This window comes from Marmota monax, unplaced genomic scaffold (assembly GCF_021218885.2).
Source record: "Marmota monax isolate L192 unplaced genomic scaffold, Marmota_monax_Labrador192_F-V1.1 WCK01_AAM20220418_F8-fsc00177, whole genome shotgun sequence".
Classification (NCBI taxonomy): Eukaryota; Metazoa; Chordata; class Mammalia; order Rodentia; family Sciuridae; genus Marmota; species Marmota monax.
In genome coordinates, this window is record NW_026694922.1 from 1,757,487 (window position 1) to 1,777,178 (window position 19,692).

Below are 19,692 nucleotides of genomic sequence, written 5' to 3' on the forward strand. Positions count from 1 at the left end.
GTTTTATTTTCTCCCTGACCCTCACATTTCTTTTTCTTTGTATAATTTATTTATAACTTTCTCCCTACAAATTAACATGCCATATCGCTTACTGAGTAGCGATTGAGTTTTGAATGGCAGCTTCTCAACATGTTTTCTTTGATTTGTAAAGGTTGGTATTAGATCTTTGTTCATGTCCAGGGCCTGCTTTGTGCTGAAGCTGCCCTCATCTCCCAGACAGTGGTTTTAGGTAGGGTATCCTGCCTGACTTGTCTGGACATGTTCCCCACAGTCAGTGGTCCCTTTACAAATGCTGCAAAAAAAAAAAAAAAAAAAAAACCAGGAAAGGAGACTCCCCACCCGTACACTTCCTCTCTCTGCAGTATGTTAAACTTACCTCTGACCTTATAACTTGCTGGGGATTGAACCCCCGGGTGCTTTACCACTGAGTCATTTCTCCAGCTGTTTTTTAAATTTTGAGACAGGGCCTTGCTAAGTTACTGAGTGTTGAGAGCCACAGCCAAAGTTGGAATGGCCCCTGGCATTTTGCCAATAGTATTGGTTGAGAGGCAGGATGATGCTGGATTGATTCAATTGTATATTAGACCTTTACTGTCCCCAGGATTGCCTGGGGAGTTCGCATTGGTTGGGGAAGTTCCGGGAGAGGGAGTTCCAGTTGGGGTGTGGTGTTCCTGGAGGAGCCGTGTGGGTAGCATTCGGGAGAGTTCCTGGGGAGCTTGTGTGGAGTGTGCTGGTGGAGTTCAGAAATAAACTTTGTTCCTGCTTGAGTGGCTTGTGATTTGTGCCCAGCCAGACTGCGGCAACTGAGGCTGGTCTTAAACTTGAGATCCTCCTGCCTTAGCCTCCTGAGTTGCTGGCATGATAGGCATGCATCACCCTACGCATGGCTACAGCTTGTTTATTTTTGGCACTTCACAAATAATTTTTTATTTCTATCCTTAGAGTATGTATATGTGCGTAATGACAAGAACTTTTATAAAGCAGATAGGTGAGAAAAGATTTACTCCTTTTATTTTCTCCATTCTGTCAGGAATAGGGGATTAAGGCAAATGAAATTTACATGCACTAGAACCTTGAATAAAGTCTAGAGTTTAGCGCCCTTCCTCTGTGGCGTGATATAGCTGTGGCAGTCCCATGACACCTGACCTTTACTGTCTTTGACAGTGAGAGGCTGACAGGAATGTAGTCCTTCTTCCTTGAGGAACCCAGATCTGTGCCTCCTACAGCTCTCTGAAAACAACCTCTTTGGAGAGGTTGACCAAGAACTGGAGCTATCCAGAGCAGACCTCACCATAGGAGAGATAGGGGGACGCTGTTGGTACTTCTGGTCTGTGTCACAGGGGACGTTCTCTCTGGACATTAGGAGTCCAGGACAGCCATCTGCAGGTGTTGTTGAAGATGAGGTGGTGTGTTTTATTTCTTGAATGTGATTACCTGTGTATCAAAATGCTGAGACTGTTGAAAAGTGTTGGCAGATTCGTTCTCAGATAGCTGTCTGGTAACCAGTCATGGTGGATTGCTGATCAGGACTTTTATTACTTGTTATTTTGTAGCCATGTTGCCTAAGATAAAAGTTTAAAGCAAAGAGAATAAACTGCAAACTTAATTGCATGCAGGAGTATTTTACTACTTGCGTGCAAAAGCACAGGAAGTTGAATGAGTTTTGGTAGCTGCAAAGAGGGCTGTTCTGGTAAGGTTAAAGGGTTTTTTCTGGTTTTCTTTTCAGCCTCTGATTCTGTTTTTCTTTACAGGACTATAAAACTGATGAAGACCCAGCATTATTCCAGTCAGTCAAGACCAAGAGAGGCCCTCTGGGACCCAACTGGAAGGTACTGGAGGCTGACCTTTCTGACAGGCAGAGTCTTGGCAACAGAGCACTTGACAGGTCCTGAGTCTTGGAAAGCTGGGGATGTTTAAGTGAAAAATAGAAATGGCACAAAAATTATTTTATTTGTGATAAGGACTTAGGACCAGTTGCAATTGGCCAGCAAGTCTGTGCTGCATTAACAAACAGAGCAGAGCCGGACTGTCACTTTCAGTATAATGCTATTCTGATAACTCTTAAAAGAGACAAGTGATTTAGTCTTTGGGGGCTGTAACGTTCTCTTTTGAGACTTGAAACAGTACAAAAATCCATGTTAAATGAAGGCTTATGGTTTAAGTTTAGTTTTAGTAAAAATTGAACAGGTTTGCTTCATCCAAGCTCATGTTCCTGCCCTTTGAATAGTTACATTTTTGGAAAGCAGGACTCGAGAGAGCACTTTTTGTGGCAAGTAGTTGTTTTTGGATAAAGGGGGCACCCTTACTGTCCTCATGGAAGTGAGACACAGTGGCCAGGTGGTGATTTGAATTGCCGTGGAAGCATAATGCACTCGAAAGCTCTGCACTCAACGAAATGACAGACCAAGCGTTGACGGCAAGTTATGACAGCTAATTTGACAGGAGAAGAAGAGCTGAAGGACCTGAACCTGCCCTGAGCAGATTTTCCACCCACAGGGTTGACTTGGTCACCAGGCTGTACACAGTGCCCCTGGTCCAGGGCATCTGTAAAGGGCGTCTAGGTGCTGGTTGTTGCTAATAGGGAGAGGATTATTCTGACACCCCCACCGATAACTCAGATAACTCATGGAGCGGTTCTCCATCAGTGTCAAGAGTGTTTTGTGGACCGTCTGGTGCATCAGCCAAAAGGAGGAATGAGTCTGACTTGGTTTACAAGAAATAACTCGTGGTTGATTTCATATTCGCGTTTGTCCTCTGGGCAGAGTTCAGTTCAGAATTCTCCCAGCTTAATGACCATGGCTGGAAATGCGAACCCCAGAGTGTGCTCTATGCCACTTACAAATTAAAGAGCCGACTCAGCGTGCATGATCTAAGTTCACTCTGGTGGATCTGCAGATTGTTCCCACCCTTTCCAGGCTTCTGCTCCAGGCCCCGGGCTCCCTCTGAACGGAGGAGCAGGCCCCCCAGTGGCTTCCCGAGGCCGCCTTCGCTGTGCTGGGGCGTCCTGCTCCAGCGCGTACTGACTTCAGCTGGTGCTGCTTCTGCAGAACATAGAGGAGCGTGAGTTGAGGCTTGGAGGGGAACTAAGTTCTGAATCTTCTTCAGAGTGTCAATGTTTCAGGTGTAGATTTTAAAAGGCGATGTTGCATGCCGAGGTGGGTTTAGCTCTTGGTTTCAGATTTTTCCTGTGGCAACTCCTAATTATATAACAGGTCACAGACGTATTGGATGCTGGGACTTTTACCTGACTGTTGACTTTTAAGAACTTAGAATATACGCATTGATTAACATTGCTTTGTCTTTCAATATTAATGATTATTTAAATTTTTGGAATAGGTTCGGTCTTTAGAAATAATATGATTTTAACCCTGGTGAATGATGACAGTTGAAGCATGCTATACTTCCTAAATAAGAGGAGGGATCAGGAAGACATACATGTAGCTATGGGAGGAAGGCAGAGGAAATCCTGTTCTGGACCCGAGGCACGGGGTTGTGAGTGCCGGGCGCTGGGTCTGCAGCCCTTCAGAAGGCCTGTGGGCCACCCCATCTGCGCGCTCAGCAGAAGTTTGCACCTTACCAGTCCACATTCCAAGGAGGATTCAAGGCCAGGAGTGAATCTTCAACCTCTGGTGGTGTTTTTGTTTTGTGGGGGCAGGTGATCGAACCTCGTGCCTCACACATGCTTGGCAGGCACCCCGCTACCGAACTACGTCCCAGCCCCTGTGATCTCAAAAAACTTTTCCTGTGTATTCCATGCTGGTGTTCCCTCTCAGTTTTGCAGTCTTTACTGCCTGTCTGCACTAGACTGGATAAAGGGAGAGGCATCCTTGGTGGGCACTCAGCAAGGTCACATTTAATCTTCACGACTTTCCTCTGGGGCAAGTACAGCTGCTTCATTTTACACATGAGGATGTGGCCAGAGAAACAGGAGTTGTAGAAGCAGCAGCATAATGTCACCTGATTCTGTGCTAGTCTTACGTGTGTAAGGTGTAGAGTTGCAGTAGAATCTCACTCTTAATCCAGTGGCCCCCAGATCACCAATCGCGTGCACCATCACCACCCCCAGCATGCTTTTGCGCCATGACAGTTGTGTGGCTCTGTGAATGCCTGGTATTTGTCAGAATTTCATGATTCTTACACCAGTGGTGCATTTCCCATGATCAGGGGATCTATAAGTGACAGGAGCACTAATGGAGATGAATTAAAAACACTAAATCTGTACAAGTTATGGCTTAAATAACTTAACCCTGAGAGAAAACCTTTGCAAGCTACTCTTCTGACAGCAGATTAATATCTAGAGAATATAAAGAACTCAAAAAAAAAACAAAAAAAAACCCAACACAAAAATAAGACAAATAAGTGGGCAAATGAGTTAAACAGACACTTCTCTAAATGCAAATGGCCAGCACATTCAACATCTTTAGCAATTAGGGAAATGCAAATCAAAACCACCCTGAGATTTCTTCTCACTCCAGTCTGAGTGGCAGCCATCAAGAATACAAATAATAACAAATGCTGGAGATGAGGTGGAGAAAGGGGGCACTGTTTCACTGTTGGTGGGACTGTCAATTAGTACAGCCGCTGTGGAAGTCAGCGTGGAGGCTCCTCAAAAGACCAGGGATGGAAACGCCATATGACCCAGCTATGCCACTCCTTGGTGTTTAGCCCAAAGGGTTAAAGTCACCGTGCTGTAGCGACACGTGTGTACCCGCGGTTACAACAAATCACAGTAGCCAACCTGTGGAACCAGCCTAGGTGCCCCTCAGCAGATGAATGGATGAAGAAAATGCATATATCCACAATGATGTTTTATTCAGCCATAATGAAAAATGAGATCGTGTCATTTGCAGGAAAATGGATGGAACTTGAGAACATGATGTTAGGGGAAATAAACCAAATTCAGAGTCAAGGGTCACGTGTTTTCTCATATGTGGAAGCTGGAGTGGAAAAAGGAAAAGAAAGGGGTGTGGGGTGAAAACTGAAGGGAGGTCAGGAGAGGAGAGGGGCTGGGACGGGAGGGGGGATGGTAAGGGGGTGCAGGAGAGTCTGAGTCCTGTTATGTTGTGTGCACGTGTGACTGTGTGACAGGTCACACCATCATCTGCAACCATGTTGTACCAATTTTTTAGTGGGGGAAAAATAACCTTTCATCTGAGCCTCGATTTCCACATCTCAAAAATGAGGCTCTTAGTCCCTCAGAAGGTTACTGTAAGGAGTGATAGAGCAGTGAGCAAGTTCCCTGCGCAGAGGATGCACACAGTGAACCTTGCCTCTTGTCATTGTCTTGCTTTTGTCTTTGAAAATAGACTGTTCCATCTTCATCATCTCTTGGAATGGGTGACGTCTGTAAATCTGACGTGGGTCTTGCTGGTCCCTGTCTGCTGCCTCAAGTTCCCTCGGTGGAGTATCTGGGGTTGCCAAACATGTTCCGGGTCGCCTGTCAGTCACCCTGTGCCTCTAGGCTCAGTGAGGGCTGGGTGTGGCTCAGGCACAGGGCAGAGGGTCTCCCAGTGGAGAGCTTCCCTGACCAGGAGAAGATTTTTGTATTTTCCACCTTTGTTAAGTGCACATTTAAAAAAAAACAAAAAAAAAAACAAAACTATGATATGATACAGTAGCTTTTGTTTTTTAAAACTACAGACCCAGAGATGCAGACCTTAGTTGCACATTCATTTTTCCCTCTGAAGAACAAATTTTTGAAATTCTGAGCACATGAATTTTATTTTGTTACTTAGGGTTCAACACTTGATGAGTGACCGTGCATAGTAATGGGAGAGCAACGTGTAACCTGATGGAAGTTTTTGCTTCAAGGCAGAATTGTGTGTTTCTGATGGATGTGAATGTCTTGCTTCTCCACAGCACCGTGTGTGTGTGTGTGTGTGTGTGTGTGTGTACATACACATGTACATGCTTCTGCTGCACCTTTCCAGGGCTTTGCTTATTGTGACAGTGACATGACTACCTATTTGGATGATTTATCAAAAATGTTTCATATGTGGATTCCTTTAGCTTTTCAGCTCACTGCCTCTGATCTGGGTGAGGAGTTGTCATCTGAACAAATTGAAATACTACCTTTGAAGATTATGGTGTCATCCTTATCCTATGGCATGGCCTCATTTCTTTCTTCATTTAAGCCAGCCATGAAGACTTAAGCTCCTGTGTCTACATATGTACAAAAGTTAATCATCAGGCCTCTAAAGGTCTTTGTAGGAGGCTTTGCTGAAGTGTCTGCCCCTTTGAGTGCTCAGCGTGTCTTGGGAGTCTCACTGAACATTGAAGGATGAGAGCAAGGGTCAACTAAGAAGTTGATCCAGAAATTATGGTGGCTGGGACATTCTCTTCCTGTGTGTGCTCTTTTTAATCATAAAGGCGTGTGCTGTCTGTCTTCGTTGTTCGCCTTAGTCTGAGACAGAGCTCCAACCGCTGGAGCGTGGCCTTTCGGCCTCCCGTTCTGTTTACCTGCTTAGTCACATTTCAGATTGTTTTAGAAAAGCAGTAGTGGCCATTCTGGACCCACCATAGCAGAGAAGGGCCGCCATTTTGTGGCAGAGATACAGAGGTTCCTCTCTCTCCCTGTCCTCCATCTGTGAGGAGGTGGTAGTAGCCTTGGTCACCAGTAGCCTAAGGTGAAGAGAATGCAGCCTAGGGAGAGAAGAAGAGAAAGCGGCCCTGAGCAAGGCGTTAACGCCCAGCTGTGGAAGTCGTCTTCCTGCTGTGACTGGCAGGAAAGAGACCAGAAACTGGTGGCTCCTGGGCAGTGTCCTCTTCTTGGTGGCCACCCTAGTAGGAAAGACTGATGGTGCGCTCATGTCTCAGAACAGGATGCCTGTGAGGGTTGGGAAAGACGTGAAGGTGCTTGAAAATCTCTTCCCACCTGTGATCTTAGGTTTGAAACCCTTGGTGGGGGACCCAGAGAGGCTCCATGGTTAGTTTCTGGTTAGGCCATGTTTTAGACAAAGTGTAATCATTTGGACCTACAGTCACCGCTGGGTTTCTTTGTTTCATGTGCTGTTTGACATTTATTTTTGAGTTCCAGGGTTGGCGACTTGTTTATTTTGGTTAAATTTTTTAAATACGTTTAGTACTTTTTAAGTATTGTGTTAACTTCCGCGCAGGATGCCAAAACAAGCCATGCCAGGTCTCCAAGAATCCAAGGGCCTGAGAGACATGATTAGTTGTAGCTTATCTTGGCCACTTAATGTCCCTGTTTCTTGGCGGAGCTGAATGCAGAAACCAGGCTTGGATGCCGGCTGAGGGACTTGCCCCCGGGGGCCTCTTGCAGAGCCTCTTCCTGACACTGTCAGGAACACAAGTCTTCTTCATGAGTTGCATTTGAATGTGAACTTGTGGTTTCACTTGTACATGTGTCTCTTCCACAGTGAATGAACACAAACATGCAGCACATGTCATAGTCCTGGTAACTAAAATAGATTGAACCACACAAAAATTAAGGTTGGAAGCCCGGTGTGGCAGTGCATGACTGAAATCCTTGCCACTCAGGAGGTTGACAAAAGAGGATCACAAGTTTGAGACCAGCCTCTACAAGGCCTTAAGTGACCTAGCAAGACCCTGTCTAAAAATAAAAAATAAGAATGGCTGGGGATGTTGCTCAGTGGTAGAGAGTCCTTGGGTTCAATCCCCAGTATGGGAGGGGGTGTGGTGGGGGTAAGTCTAGAAAAGTGTGATTGATTATCCTTTCCCAGGCTGGAAGCTTTTCTATCTGAATTTCATTTTGCCTGTTTTTGTAAAATGATTGTGACACCTACTATTAGTTTAACTTTTTGAACCTTTGTCATATTTTACTTCTGCATTTATTTATTCATTCATTCATTCATTTTAGTTGTCGGTGGACCTTTATTTTGTGTATTTATTTATTTATACGCGGCGCTGAGGATCAAACCCAGTGCTTCACCCATGCTAGGCAAGTGCTCTGCCACTGAGCCCCAGCCCTATTTCTGCTTTTTAACATGCCCCATTTACCCAAGCAGATGGGACTCTCTGGCCTCTGACCCCCGAAGGGTCTCATGCATGACCTTCTCGTGGCACTTGATGTGTCCCGCATCAAGTGGTGATTGGTTCGTGCTGTCTAACTTTTCTCACCTCCTCTTTCTCAAATGTTAGACCATAGACTTTGCATCTTCCCTATCTTGATATGTGGCAGTGGCCAGTACAGAGCTGTGCTCGTAGAAGGTGCTTAGTAAGTGTTTGCTAGATTCACGTTAACTGTCTTACACCAAATAAAAGTCAATTAAAGGTCGGATTCGCTGTGTACTTAGAAAAATGTAAATATTTAACATGGATCTGTCCAGAAGGCCACCAAAAAATAAACAGCTATCTGAATAAAATTGAGAGAATGGCTGAGTTGGAAAATTGGGGTTTCACTTGAAATTTCAGTGCACATACCTAACATGTATTCTGTGACCTCTTGTTGATGTTTACTGATGCACGCACTGGCACCTGCCCTGGCAGTGTATCTCTTGGGACTTTCTTAATGAACTCTGGAAGGGAAACTTGACATTACAGAGTGGCTGCCAGAATCGAACATTCGGATTACCTGGAATCGAAGAATCACAATATGAAGGGAGTGTGGACCTCTTAGAAGCTCTTGTGTCTTTGTGACGTACTAGTTGGTTTTGTGGACCACATACTGGTCCGTGTTTACCCCAACACATTTTTTTAAAAAATATTTAGTTGTAGTTGGGCACAATAACTTCATTTTATTTATTTATTTTTATGTGGTGCTGAGGACTGAACCCAGGGCCTCACACGCGCTAGGCAAGTGCTCTACCTCTGAGCCACAACCCCAGCCCTACCCCAACACATTTTTAAAGCAGAATAAGTATATGTAAAGTTGACAGGTCTCACGAGACTGCAAAAGGACTGCGTTTTTAAAAAACTAGTTTCCAGAATGCCTTTTTTTTTTTTTAATCTTTTTACGTTTGTATATTTTTGTCACCGATTCAAGAAACTAGTTCTCATGGACAGCGTGGGCTGATTGCTCCCCATCCCATTTGCATGCCGCGTGTGTGTTTGGTTACACTGTGTGGTTCCAGCCATGTTCCTCCCCTATAGGCCTCATCCACATACCTTAGGGTAACCTAATAGTCCTCGTTAAATTAAAAACATGATTTGAGTTTCTGAGCTTTATTTATAGTTAGTAAATGAAATGTAAGGAATTCAGTGAATATACAAACTATTTAAATACAATTTTGGAAACGTTTCAGAACCAACCAGTTCTTGCTATATTACTGATGAAATTTAAATTATGTGGAAAAGAGTTATAACTTGGGATACTTCTGCTAGCCCATGACTCCAATCTCATATACTTCTGATTGCTCCTTTTTGTAACTAGTGAGTCTTTACCTTCTTTAAAAATTGGCCTTTGAAATTTTCATGCTTTCATCTCTATAAAATTCATTTATCAGCAAAATAATTTTGTCTGTTCCTAGATTAGGAGAATTAATTTTAACTGTCTTGCCTTATAAGATAAGGGAATGTGAGGTTGGGCTGAATTGGAATTCATATCTGAATTCAGATTTTGACTCTTTCAGATCTGGAGGGGAGTCTCACTATGTTGTCTACGGCTGGCCTCAGACCTCTAGGCTCAAGTGAGCAATCCTCCTGCTTCAGCCTTCTCAGTAGCTGAGACCACAGGGACACCCCAGGCCCTGCTGGTTTGGGGGTTATTTTTTAAGCAATGAAGAAGAATGAATCAGAAAAGGTGGTATTGTTTAAGACCAAAAAGAAGGCTTCTTCTAACCCCTGACTGAGCTCCTAGGGGCTGGGTACACATGCCAGAACTTTTTTGGTTCCTGTGGGATTCCAAATATTTGCCCCAGTGAGATTTTTCACACTGAAGGTTACATGTTTCTTCAAAAGAATGTTTCTGATGACCCTGAAGGGTTGGTTCTATTTTTCTTTGCTTATACACCTTGTGGCTATTTTTAGGAAAAATTAAATATGAACTGAACTAAGATTTGTCTGTTAAATAATCTTAATTCAACTTTTTTAGTTTGATTTCATGTAGCTTTGATTTATTAAACATAAAAAAAGCAGAAAAACCTTTAAATTGTTTATCATTAAAGAAGAATTAAAATTTGAAGTAGTACCCAGATAACTTAGGGCAAAGTAAATCTTTGTCCTAAAATATGTGGCTGTGTGCCAACACATTCTTTAGAGCCAATTTTTTTTAAACATAGTTTCCTCTCCATGATAAAATATGGGGAGTTTTGAAAGTAAGAAATCATACTCAAAAGAAAATAAAAATCATTTGTTATTTTCATCATTTAATTACTACTATTGGTATATTTCATGATTCCTGTAGTTTATTTTGTTACAAATGTTTTTACCATATACAGATACCTTATTTATATTAATGCCCCCCCCCCCCAACACACATTGTGAGCTGTTCTTTGAAAGATGGCCTTTAATGGCTCTCTGCATAATGGCCCATTGTTTGGAAGGCTGTTGAAGTATTTCACCACTCTCTCTTAGTGGGTGTTGAGGTTAATAATTAATAAGTATAGGGGTTTTGCTGTTACATATAAATCTAGGGTGTTGCTGTTTCCTTACCTGATGAAGAGGGTACATTTTTGAAAGTGAAAATACCAGATTAAAGGGTCTGTGGTAGGATATAAACAGCTTTAAGACTTTATTACATAGTATTAGATTTCTTCCCAGAAAGACGCACCAAAAGGGTTCTTCCAGGCTTTGTTTACCGAGCAAGTATGGGCAGTTTCACGGTTTTCTGTTTTGTCATCTAGTATGGAGGATTTTTAAATCCCTGTCCTTAATTTAATCAGGAGTTCAAAGGCCATAGCTCAGAAAAAGAGATGACTCCTATAAGTCACGTGCAGGATTGGGTGAGACCTTAAATACTGTGTTTATGCAAAAACAATTGAAGAAATGTGCAGCTTGTGTGTGCTCAGCTTTCTCTTGGGGCTGTTTGGGATTGTGGTTCTGGAAGTTACTTTTTGTGCCTCCTATGTGAGCTATCAATACTGTGGGAAAGAGACCAGAAATTAAAGGTAGCAGGCTTTTTATCTGTTTGAACTTTGGTTGGTTTACACATTATTCCCTGAATAATTTGTATTGTTTTTTAATAATTACTTTTAAAGTGGATGGAAAACAAAAAGTAGATTGAGAATGAATATACATCTTAGAGAACTGTTGCTTTTTTTGTTTCATTGCTTAGTTTTTAAAATAGCTTTAGAGAACAATATTACCTAATAAATTGCCAGCATTAACTTAATTGATTTGAGCCTCTTCCCCAGATCTAATAGAAAGTATGAGATGAACAAACCTGGTTAGTTGCTGGCTTCACATATGTGCTCTCCGTGCTTGGAACCCGAGTTGGGCAGAGGCGTGTTTGTACAGCATTTTGCTAACACTTAATTAGAACCATTCTTCCTCCTGTGTTTTTATAAAATTGGGGTAGAATTCTGAAGAGTTGGTATTCCACCAGGAACATCCGAGGTTTTTGTGGAGAACGGTGTCTAGTGCTTGGGGTTTCAGAAGCTGTCACCAGCCCCAGGTTCAAGGAAGGACCTTTGAATGTTCTATCTGGAAGGTGTCTTGGGGTTAATCAGTAAGAGGGATCGATGTCAGCTAGAGAGGAGATCCAGCCTGGGAAGGTAGGTGGGTGTTTTAGTAAGCCAAAACATACTATAGAATAAAAATAAGATTCCAGCAAGTTTTAAGATAAGTCTTTGAATGTAAAGGACACGTGTGTTTATAATCCGTAGTCCTGGGTCGACCCTGACCCTTGAGGAGCCAAGTTCACTCAACCCTGCTTTCAGTTTCACCTCAGCAGAAAATGAAGAAAACTGCTAAGTCCAGCTGCCCTGCCTGCTCCTGCCAGAGGAGCGAGGCTCGCAGAGGTCAAAGATCCTGCCGGTCACACAGGAAGTGAGTGCAGGAAGTGAGTGTGTGATGGGAGCTCCTAGGGTGGCACTGCAGGCTGGACTTCACAGTTCAAGTTCCATATTCCTTCCACACATATACAAGTCCTGTCGCCTGGGTCGGAAAGCTCCTCGGGATGAGCTCAGTGCTTATTGAAAGATCATCTCCGGAAGACAGTCCTTATTTCAGCAAAGCTGAGCCTCCGAAGCTAGCGACTGCTCACGGAAGGCCTGTTGACCACTCCACACACCAGACTCAACTTGGTGCCAGGGACTTGCAGGACAAGAAGAGAGCGAGCTGGGCTGGGCGCGGCAACACACTCCTGTAATTCCAGTGACTGAGGCAGGAGAATCACAAGTTCGAGGCCAGCCTCAGCAACTTAGCAAGACCGCATTTCAAAACTAAAAAAATAAACAAAGGGACAAGGGATGAAGCTCAGTGGCTAAAGTGCTCCTAGGTGGGATCCCCGGCACCAAGAAAAATGAGGGAGAGATGCCAGTGTGCCATTTTTGGCCCAGGGCCACAACATCCACAACAGGAGGTGTGTCCCCTCTGAAAGAGATGACCGACACCAAGGACAGTGGGGGAGGGGGTCATTGCTGTGTGTACACGTAATTGTGGTCTTTTTTTTTTTTTTAATATTTATTTTTAGGTGTAGATGGACACAACACAATGCCTTTATTTTTATGTGGTGCTAGTAGGATCGAACCCGGGCCCCTGTGCTAGGCGAGTGCTCTACCGCTGAGCCACAATTCCAGCCCCCAATCGTGGTCTTTTCTTTAAGCCATGTTCAGGTGCCCTGACAGAACCTCTCATGGGTGGAAGTGTAAATGGTGCCCACTGAACCCTGGTTGAAGCACCTACTCATCCCCGTGTCTGTGTTCACACATCCACTGGCTGAATCTCACAGGCACTCTAGTGAGGTGGGAGAGTTCATGGGAAAATGGAACTAGGCCAGCCAGCTCGCTCTGTTCATGTGGAACTCACCTACAAAGGGACAGCGTGATGTCATTTTTTTTTTTTTTTTTTTAATGCTTGCTGATGTTACCTCCTTGATTCAACCCCTTACCAGGCTCAGAAGATGAGTCAGGCACAGTAATGTGCACCTGAATCCCAGCTACTCGGGAAGCTGAGGCAGGAGGATCCTGAGTTCAAGGACAGCCTTGAACCTGTCTCTCGGTAAAACAAAACATCAGGTGAAATGTTACATTAGAACAGAATCCTGAGGAAAGCTAGTCATGCAGGACTCCACAGAACTTTTACTCCCACTGATAACAAGATAGAATTTTTTAATAGGCATATCCCTAGATTCACTTAAAACTGGGACATCAGCTGGGCACAGTGGTGCACACTTGCAATCCCAGTAGCTCCGGCGGATAAGGCAGGAGGATCACGAGTTCAAAGCCAGCCTCGGCAACTTAGCAAGGCCCTCAGCAGCTCAGTGAGACCCTGTCTCTAAATAAAATACAAAATAGGGATGGGGTTGGGGCTCAGTGGTTGAGTGTCCCTGAGTTCAATCCCTGGTACAAAAAATAAATAAAATAAATATGGGGACATCCTACTTTTGGGGAAATGTGATGTGGTTCTATAGTCGAATAAATGAAAGATAGCCTTGAGGACTTTGAGTAAAGATCTGGAAATTCCTCCTTTTCTGAAATCAATTGAGTGACAGGACCTTCGCTCACATTCGGAGTTCTGAGAGCAGGATGCCCAAGTGGTTTGGGACAAGAGGAAGCAGCGGTGGCAGCTGGTGTGACTGGCATTTTGTTGTGCTCCCACCTTGGGAGCACCCACCTTGGGCTTGGTGATTTAGTTTCTGCAGGAGGTCCCTGCAGTGCACGTGACTTGAACTGTTTACTTGGATGAAGAAGAATTTGGTTAAACTTGTGTGAAGATTGAAAGTCACAGATAAGGGGCTCAGTGGTAGAGCACTCGCCTGGCCTGCGGAGAGCCCTAGGTTCAATCCTCAGCATTACATAAGAATAAATAGATAAATTAAGCTACTAACAAATAAGAAGAGAGGAAACTAATATGTATTAAGCCCTGGAGTCCTACCAAGCATGGAACATGTACTGCTTTATTTAATCCTCAGAATATGACATTTTGGGGGCTTTTGTTGTTGTTTACTATGGTCTCACAGGCCACCAGCTTTGGGGATTAGGCTTGGGGAACTGTCCTTTCCCAGACTATCCCTGCAGTCGGCCTCTGTGTCCCATTTTCTTTGCTATGTGCCTTCCTTATCCAGTAGACTGGGGGCCCCGAGGGCAGGAATATGGGGCTGGCCTCCTGCCAGGGGCCTGTCCCAGCCTCTGGACCTGCTCAGGACTGTTTGGGTCTCCCTCACACACCACTTTGAAAGAGAACCCTTCCACTAAGCGGACCCAAGTGAACACACAAGCCCCCTCCTGAAAATACCCACGGTAACTAATGGTCGAAGGCACAAGTGCCACAGGTTGCCACCCCTGACGGTGATTTAGTGAGAAATTTCAAAACTGTCCCGAAAACTGAAATGAGAGCAGGGAACCCGTCTGCATTCGGTATTTAAATTATTTTTTGGTGAAACCTACACATTAAGAATAAGTTTTCATACTTTGAACGCAGGGTGACTGACATCTGTGGCTTCTGCTGCTAATTGCTTTTTTCTTGTCGTCTCCTGAAAATAAGTTGCAGACATTATATTTTGACTCTCTTAATCCAGTTGATCCCTGAACCTCTCTCTCGTCCTTTTCCTCACACTCCTGTTGTCCAGAACAAGACTCGGTTTCATTCCCTGGCTACACCACTTAAGCTGGGAGATGTAATCATTAGTGAAAATTAAAATCCATATTATATCATCTGTGCAGCTTATCAGCAGTGCACAGACAACTGAAGGTCCTTGACATTTTATTGTGACTCACCACTTCCACAGGCGGTTGTGTGGTACTGGCGTTAGGAAGATCCATATGTAGTAAAAGCTCACTTTTGACATGATGTGAGTAGAGGTTGGTATTTAATAAGGCATCTGGAGAGGAGTAGCTGTTGAGGCCCAGCAGCATGCCCGTTGAATTTTGGAGGTCAGATGGAAGTCCCTTGGTCTGTGGGAGGACTGTTCCCAGCAGGGGGGTTGGGCTGCTGCTTTTTCAGAAATGATTTTGAATTTCCACATACTGGAATTAAACACTCGAGACTGTGATTGATTTTCTTCACATATGTCTGTGCTTGTGTCGCACAACCGTTGGTTTTAACGTTTCTCCTTTTCATTTTCCCTCACGCAGAAGGAGCTGGCAGACGACACTGACTGCCCTCGGATGTGTGCCTACAAGCTAGTGACCATCAAGTTCAAGTGGTGGGGCTTACAGAGCAAAGTGGAGAACTTCATTCAGAAGGTAACATCTGTTGAGAACGTGGTGCCTTGGGACCAGGTTCAGATTTGAGGTAGCTACTGGGGGGAGATTTTTTTCTGCTATTACTTTTTATCCCTCCATTATGAGATGAAAATTATTTGTGCAATCAGTTTCTGCCCTTTTTATCCTTAGAAACCACAAAGACAGGTGCCAGAGTGGGTAGGCTTTGCCTCCTGAAGGTTCCGCTGCCCCACCCCGTCTTTGTGACACACACAACTGTGCCTTCATGTGGGGGTCCCTAGAGGTGCTCATGAGAGCAGGGCACTCTGAATTAACTTTACATGATCTGAGGACCCAGATCCTAATTGGCTTTTGTTTTTTTGTCCTTATCACTAAAGGGAAAGCAACGTATAGGTAGTTCAGATCTCTGAGGACGCGGAGCTCCGCTTACATAGCACCGATTATGGTTGAGCGCTGTGCAGCTCTCACGGAGCCCTGGTTCAGACCTCGGTGCCGAAAGCAAACGAACGACAGAATGCACCTGATTAGAAATCCACAAGGAACCAGGAAAGTGTCCTGGTCTTTACTTTTTCTGTAGTATGAATGTTTATTTCATTATCATTCAAAGGAAGCCCCCGTTATATTTCTGATTCCCACCACTAGCTATGTCTGCTCCCCCATAGCTACAGGACGGGGACCCCGCAGTGCCCGCTGCCTGTTGGCCCACAGCCGGCTCTGCGAGAACACTGGCTTCCTTCCTCGTAGGGCGGAGGACTGGACGAGCAGGCCAGTTTCGATAAGCAGAAGTCACACATGTAATCGATAAAGTTAGTTCATGGACAAAAGTTAGAAAAACTGAAGATTGTTCAGCAGTACTCACTGTTTTCATTCGCTTCTCTCAAGAACATTGAGTACAGCTTAAGTCATTCAGCAGTTAAAACCATTATAGTATACGTGGCTTTTATATAGACATATATATGTATATAAGCCATATATATATATATATATATATATATATATAACACATACACACTTATGTGTGTGTAGTGGCAGTAACGTAGCACTGAAAAATTAGTGGTGAGTGTCTAAGAATTCTAAATTTAATAAAACCTCTTTATTCCAAGGAACCCAGGTCTCTCTTTCTCTCAGTCCATTTTTTTCTGTGCCACCTCTCAGTACTCCCTTGAAATGCAGAGAGGTGAAGAATGACAGTGTGTAGTTTTATAGCAGAAAAAATATCCTGTCGGCCTTTGCTCACTGACATTTAGGAAAAGGTAAAAATAGATCAGGTCCAGCAGGAGTGTGCTGGATCAGGTGGTGCACACCACTTTTTTTTTTTTTTTCTCGTTTCTACTAGATCATTACCCCTCGGCCAGGGGAGATCATTTCCCACTTCACAGAGAAATTTTTCTCTATTTTGCCGTTCAAGATGATAATAGGGTGGAATTAAGATTTCCACTAGGCTTCATAGGGTGGCCTTTTCAAACCAACTAAAAATGTGAGTTTCGTGGGTTAATTGGGACATGTAACGTCAGTGTGTCATTAATCTCAGACTTTTGCCATCTTATGCTACTTTTCTTCTTTGTTTTAAAAGCAAGAAAAAAGGATATTTACAAACTTTCATCGCCAGCTTTTTTGTTGGATCGACAAGTGGATTGATCTGACAATGGAGGATATTAGGAGAATGGAAGACGAGACTCAGAAAGAACTAGAAACAGTAAGACTTGCCATTCTACGGGAATCCCCTCATTTCCCCTGTCTGAAACTGTGTAGACCTAGAACTAGGAAGAGTGTTCCTGAAGCCTCTCCCTGCTCTGTCTGCATCACAGTGGAGTTTCTAGACACTAATGCCTGCTTCCTGGGTTCTGACTCCTCTCTTGTTGATCATCTTTCCTGAAGGTGGACTAGAGCTTTCTGGATCTGGACTTTGTCACCTGTGAACTGCCCAGTGGTTTTGTAGTTCTTCTCATGCATTACTTCTCTAACAGAAGAGGGAACAAGGACTTGTCACATTAGTTCAGTCCTTTTAGAGTCCCTTTGTCAGAAGTGAGAGCCTTTGGCTCAGTTTCTGTCATAGCTGATTGAAGTCCTGATTCCCTCTTCTGTGCCCAAGGTAAGGCTGGTGTGGTCACTGATCTAGAAATGCCTCCTCCCTCCCCGATCTGCAGTGAGTGCTGACTTGTTCTGAGTTTGGGGCGCCTTCTGGGGACCCCTGGCAGGAGGTCAGCCTGCTGGGTTAGGATTGAGCCCCTTCCAGCTCCTCCCTTTGCCGCAGCAGCCCTGTCACCAGTGGGTGTCTCCTTTCTCTCAGGGATGGATTCTTCCCTGGCTTCCTCTTGCATGTGTCTGGTTTTGGTTTTGCCCTGGGCCACGCTTGTCTGCAGTTGGCAGCAAGGCCCCAGAGGGGAAATGAACCCAAGGAATGTCTAAGGCCTGCTAGTGGTTTCCATGTGGTCACCTCGAGTCCTGCCAGCAGGCCCAGCTCTGGAAGTCCACAGGTGCGCGTGTGTTTGACCAACTCCCGCGGGTGAGGGGGAGCCTAGTTTAGCCGGGGGAGAGTGGCCGCATGTCAGGTTCTTTGGCACAGAGGGAACCTATTTCTCTGGCACATCTCATTGTAAAGAATCTGTTTTTAAAATTGCTTACTTTTGGTGATTACAACAGGTCTGCTTCTAATTAGCTTTATACAAACCTTCTGAGAGGGCTCGGACATATTTTCTTTATAAGGCAATAAAATGTCTTAACCTTATCTTATACACAAAGTAAACTATAGGCAGACTCCAACTTATGAATGGATTTTGCTCCAAATTTTTTTAGGTTGATTGTTTGAAATTTGGAGCGTATTTTGCCATAGGATCACATCATAGTTGAGTTGGTTTCTAGATCAGCCCTAGTTTCTCCTTCTCAGTGGCAGGGCTCTGAGAGCCAGGTCCTGGGTGGGATGAGGAGATGCGGGAGTCCAGGCACTCCCCAGGCCTTTGCCTTTGCGCTGGCCTTGGGTGGTAAACAGGCCAGAGCAGGTCGTGGGTGCCTCCCTTCTTCCTTTCCCTGCCTCTTGCCCACTTTTGTGCCCTGTTCTCAACAGTGAGGTGCCTTCTCTGCCTCTGAGAAGCATCTGTCACCACCCCGCCCAGGTTCAGTTGCTTTCCTCCTGCCTTGCCTGGGGTCGCTCCCTCCTCCACGTGTCCCAGGCTGCGAAGACACTGCTGTCCACCTCTGGCCCCTCTGTGCAGCTGGTGTCCTGTGCATGGGGAGCTGCGTGCTGGCTTGCATTTACCTAGGCTCGTGGCACAGCTCTGCCATTGCCAGTGAGGCTTTGCCACCCCCAGAGGAAACAGAAAATGAGCTTGTTTCTGTTGGTTTGAGCCCTTGGGAAAAAGGCCTTCTCTTGGTTCTGGGTGTTTCACTGAAGAATTGTCCCACATGAAGAAGAGCAGGCAGCGCTGGCCAGCGGGTGGCTGCAGCCCTCCCCGCCTGGCCTGGGCTCTGAGTCCCAGGGAAGTTCTTAGATAGAACTCGGCAACATCTCTTCTCCACTCCTGCTGCCTGTGCAAGTTCAGTCTCCTGATGACCTGAACCCATGGCGGGACCCCCGGTGGGAACTGGTGACTGGTTGCCATCTGTGGCAGTGGCCCTGCAGGCTCAGCTGCTGCTCCACGCAAGTCTGTGACATGTGGGTTGGAAATGGGGTTCCAGAAGGTGTGGGGGAGACAGCAGCTCAGAGCCCCAGGTGATGAGCCCTGCATCCTCGCACCCACGTGGCCAGGCTGATCCGAGTCCCGTACAGCTGACTGTCTTGATATGGAGTCCTACCTAAGTTCTCTTGCTCTCAGTCACCGGGGAGTGCCTTGTTCCTCGTGGCATTTCTGCTGCCATGAGAGTGGGTCTGGGCATCTTCAGATGGTGGGGCGCACGCACATGTGAGGCCTAGTGATTTCAAGTGCTCTTTAGGATTTTGCCCTGCCCTCAGGTCCTGCCTCCTGATGCCTGGTGGCGTCACCCGATGCATTGTGATGCTCTTACTCACAGGTCTTTCAGAATCCGCTCGTTTTCTCGTGACCAGGTTTTGGTCAGGTAGAGAAGGCCTGGCACCTAGGAGGCTGGGCCCCCACAGAGCTGCTGGGGTTCAGCCCAGCACCTGCAGGGCTTCCTGGGACAGGTGTCCCCCCTGTTCCCTGCTGGCCTCTGGGGGGTGGACGCAGTGTGTTGATGACATTTTCTTTGGTTTTGCTCGTTGAGGTCTGTCTGTCTGTAGTCTGCTGTTAACACCTGCCCTTTCTGTTGATCCTTCCCTCCTCGCTTCTCTGCCATCCTGTATCTGGGCTTGCTTGCTGCTTTTATTCACTTTCCTTTCAGCAACCTTGCTTTAAAGAACCCGAGAGACCTGGTCTCAGAAGCAGCAGAGGTCCCGTTCCACCACTCCCCCCCCCACTCCTGCCCCCATGGCTTCTGCCTGGTCTGGGGACTA

The 19,692-nt window shown here is 45.3% G+C and overlaps 1 protein-coding gene across 1 annotated transcript in view; it reads left to right on the top strand.

Annotated features, from left to right (window-relative positions):
• Window positions 1-19,692, top strand: part of Pitpnb (phosphatidylinositol transfer protein beta) — a 63,674-nt gene that overhangs the window by 40,542 nt on the left and 3,440 nt on the right. The window contains exons 8-10 of the mRNA XM_046427256.1: window positions 1,752-1,829; window positions 15,156-15,266; window positions 16,819-16,941. Coding sequence (XP_046283212.1) covers window positions 1,752-1,829; window positions 15,156-15,266; window positions 16,819-16,941 — 312 coding nt within the window. The remainder of the gene's footprint in view (window positions 1-1,751; window positions 1,830-15,155; window positions 15,267-16,818; window positions 16,942-19,692) is intronic.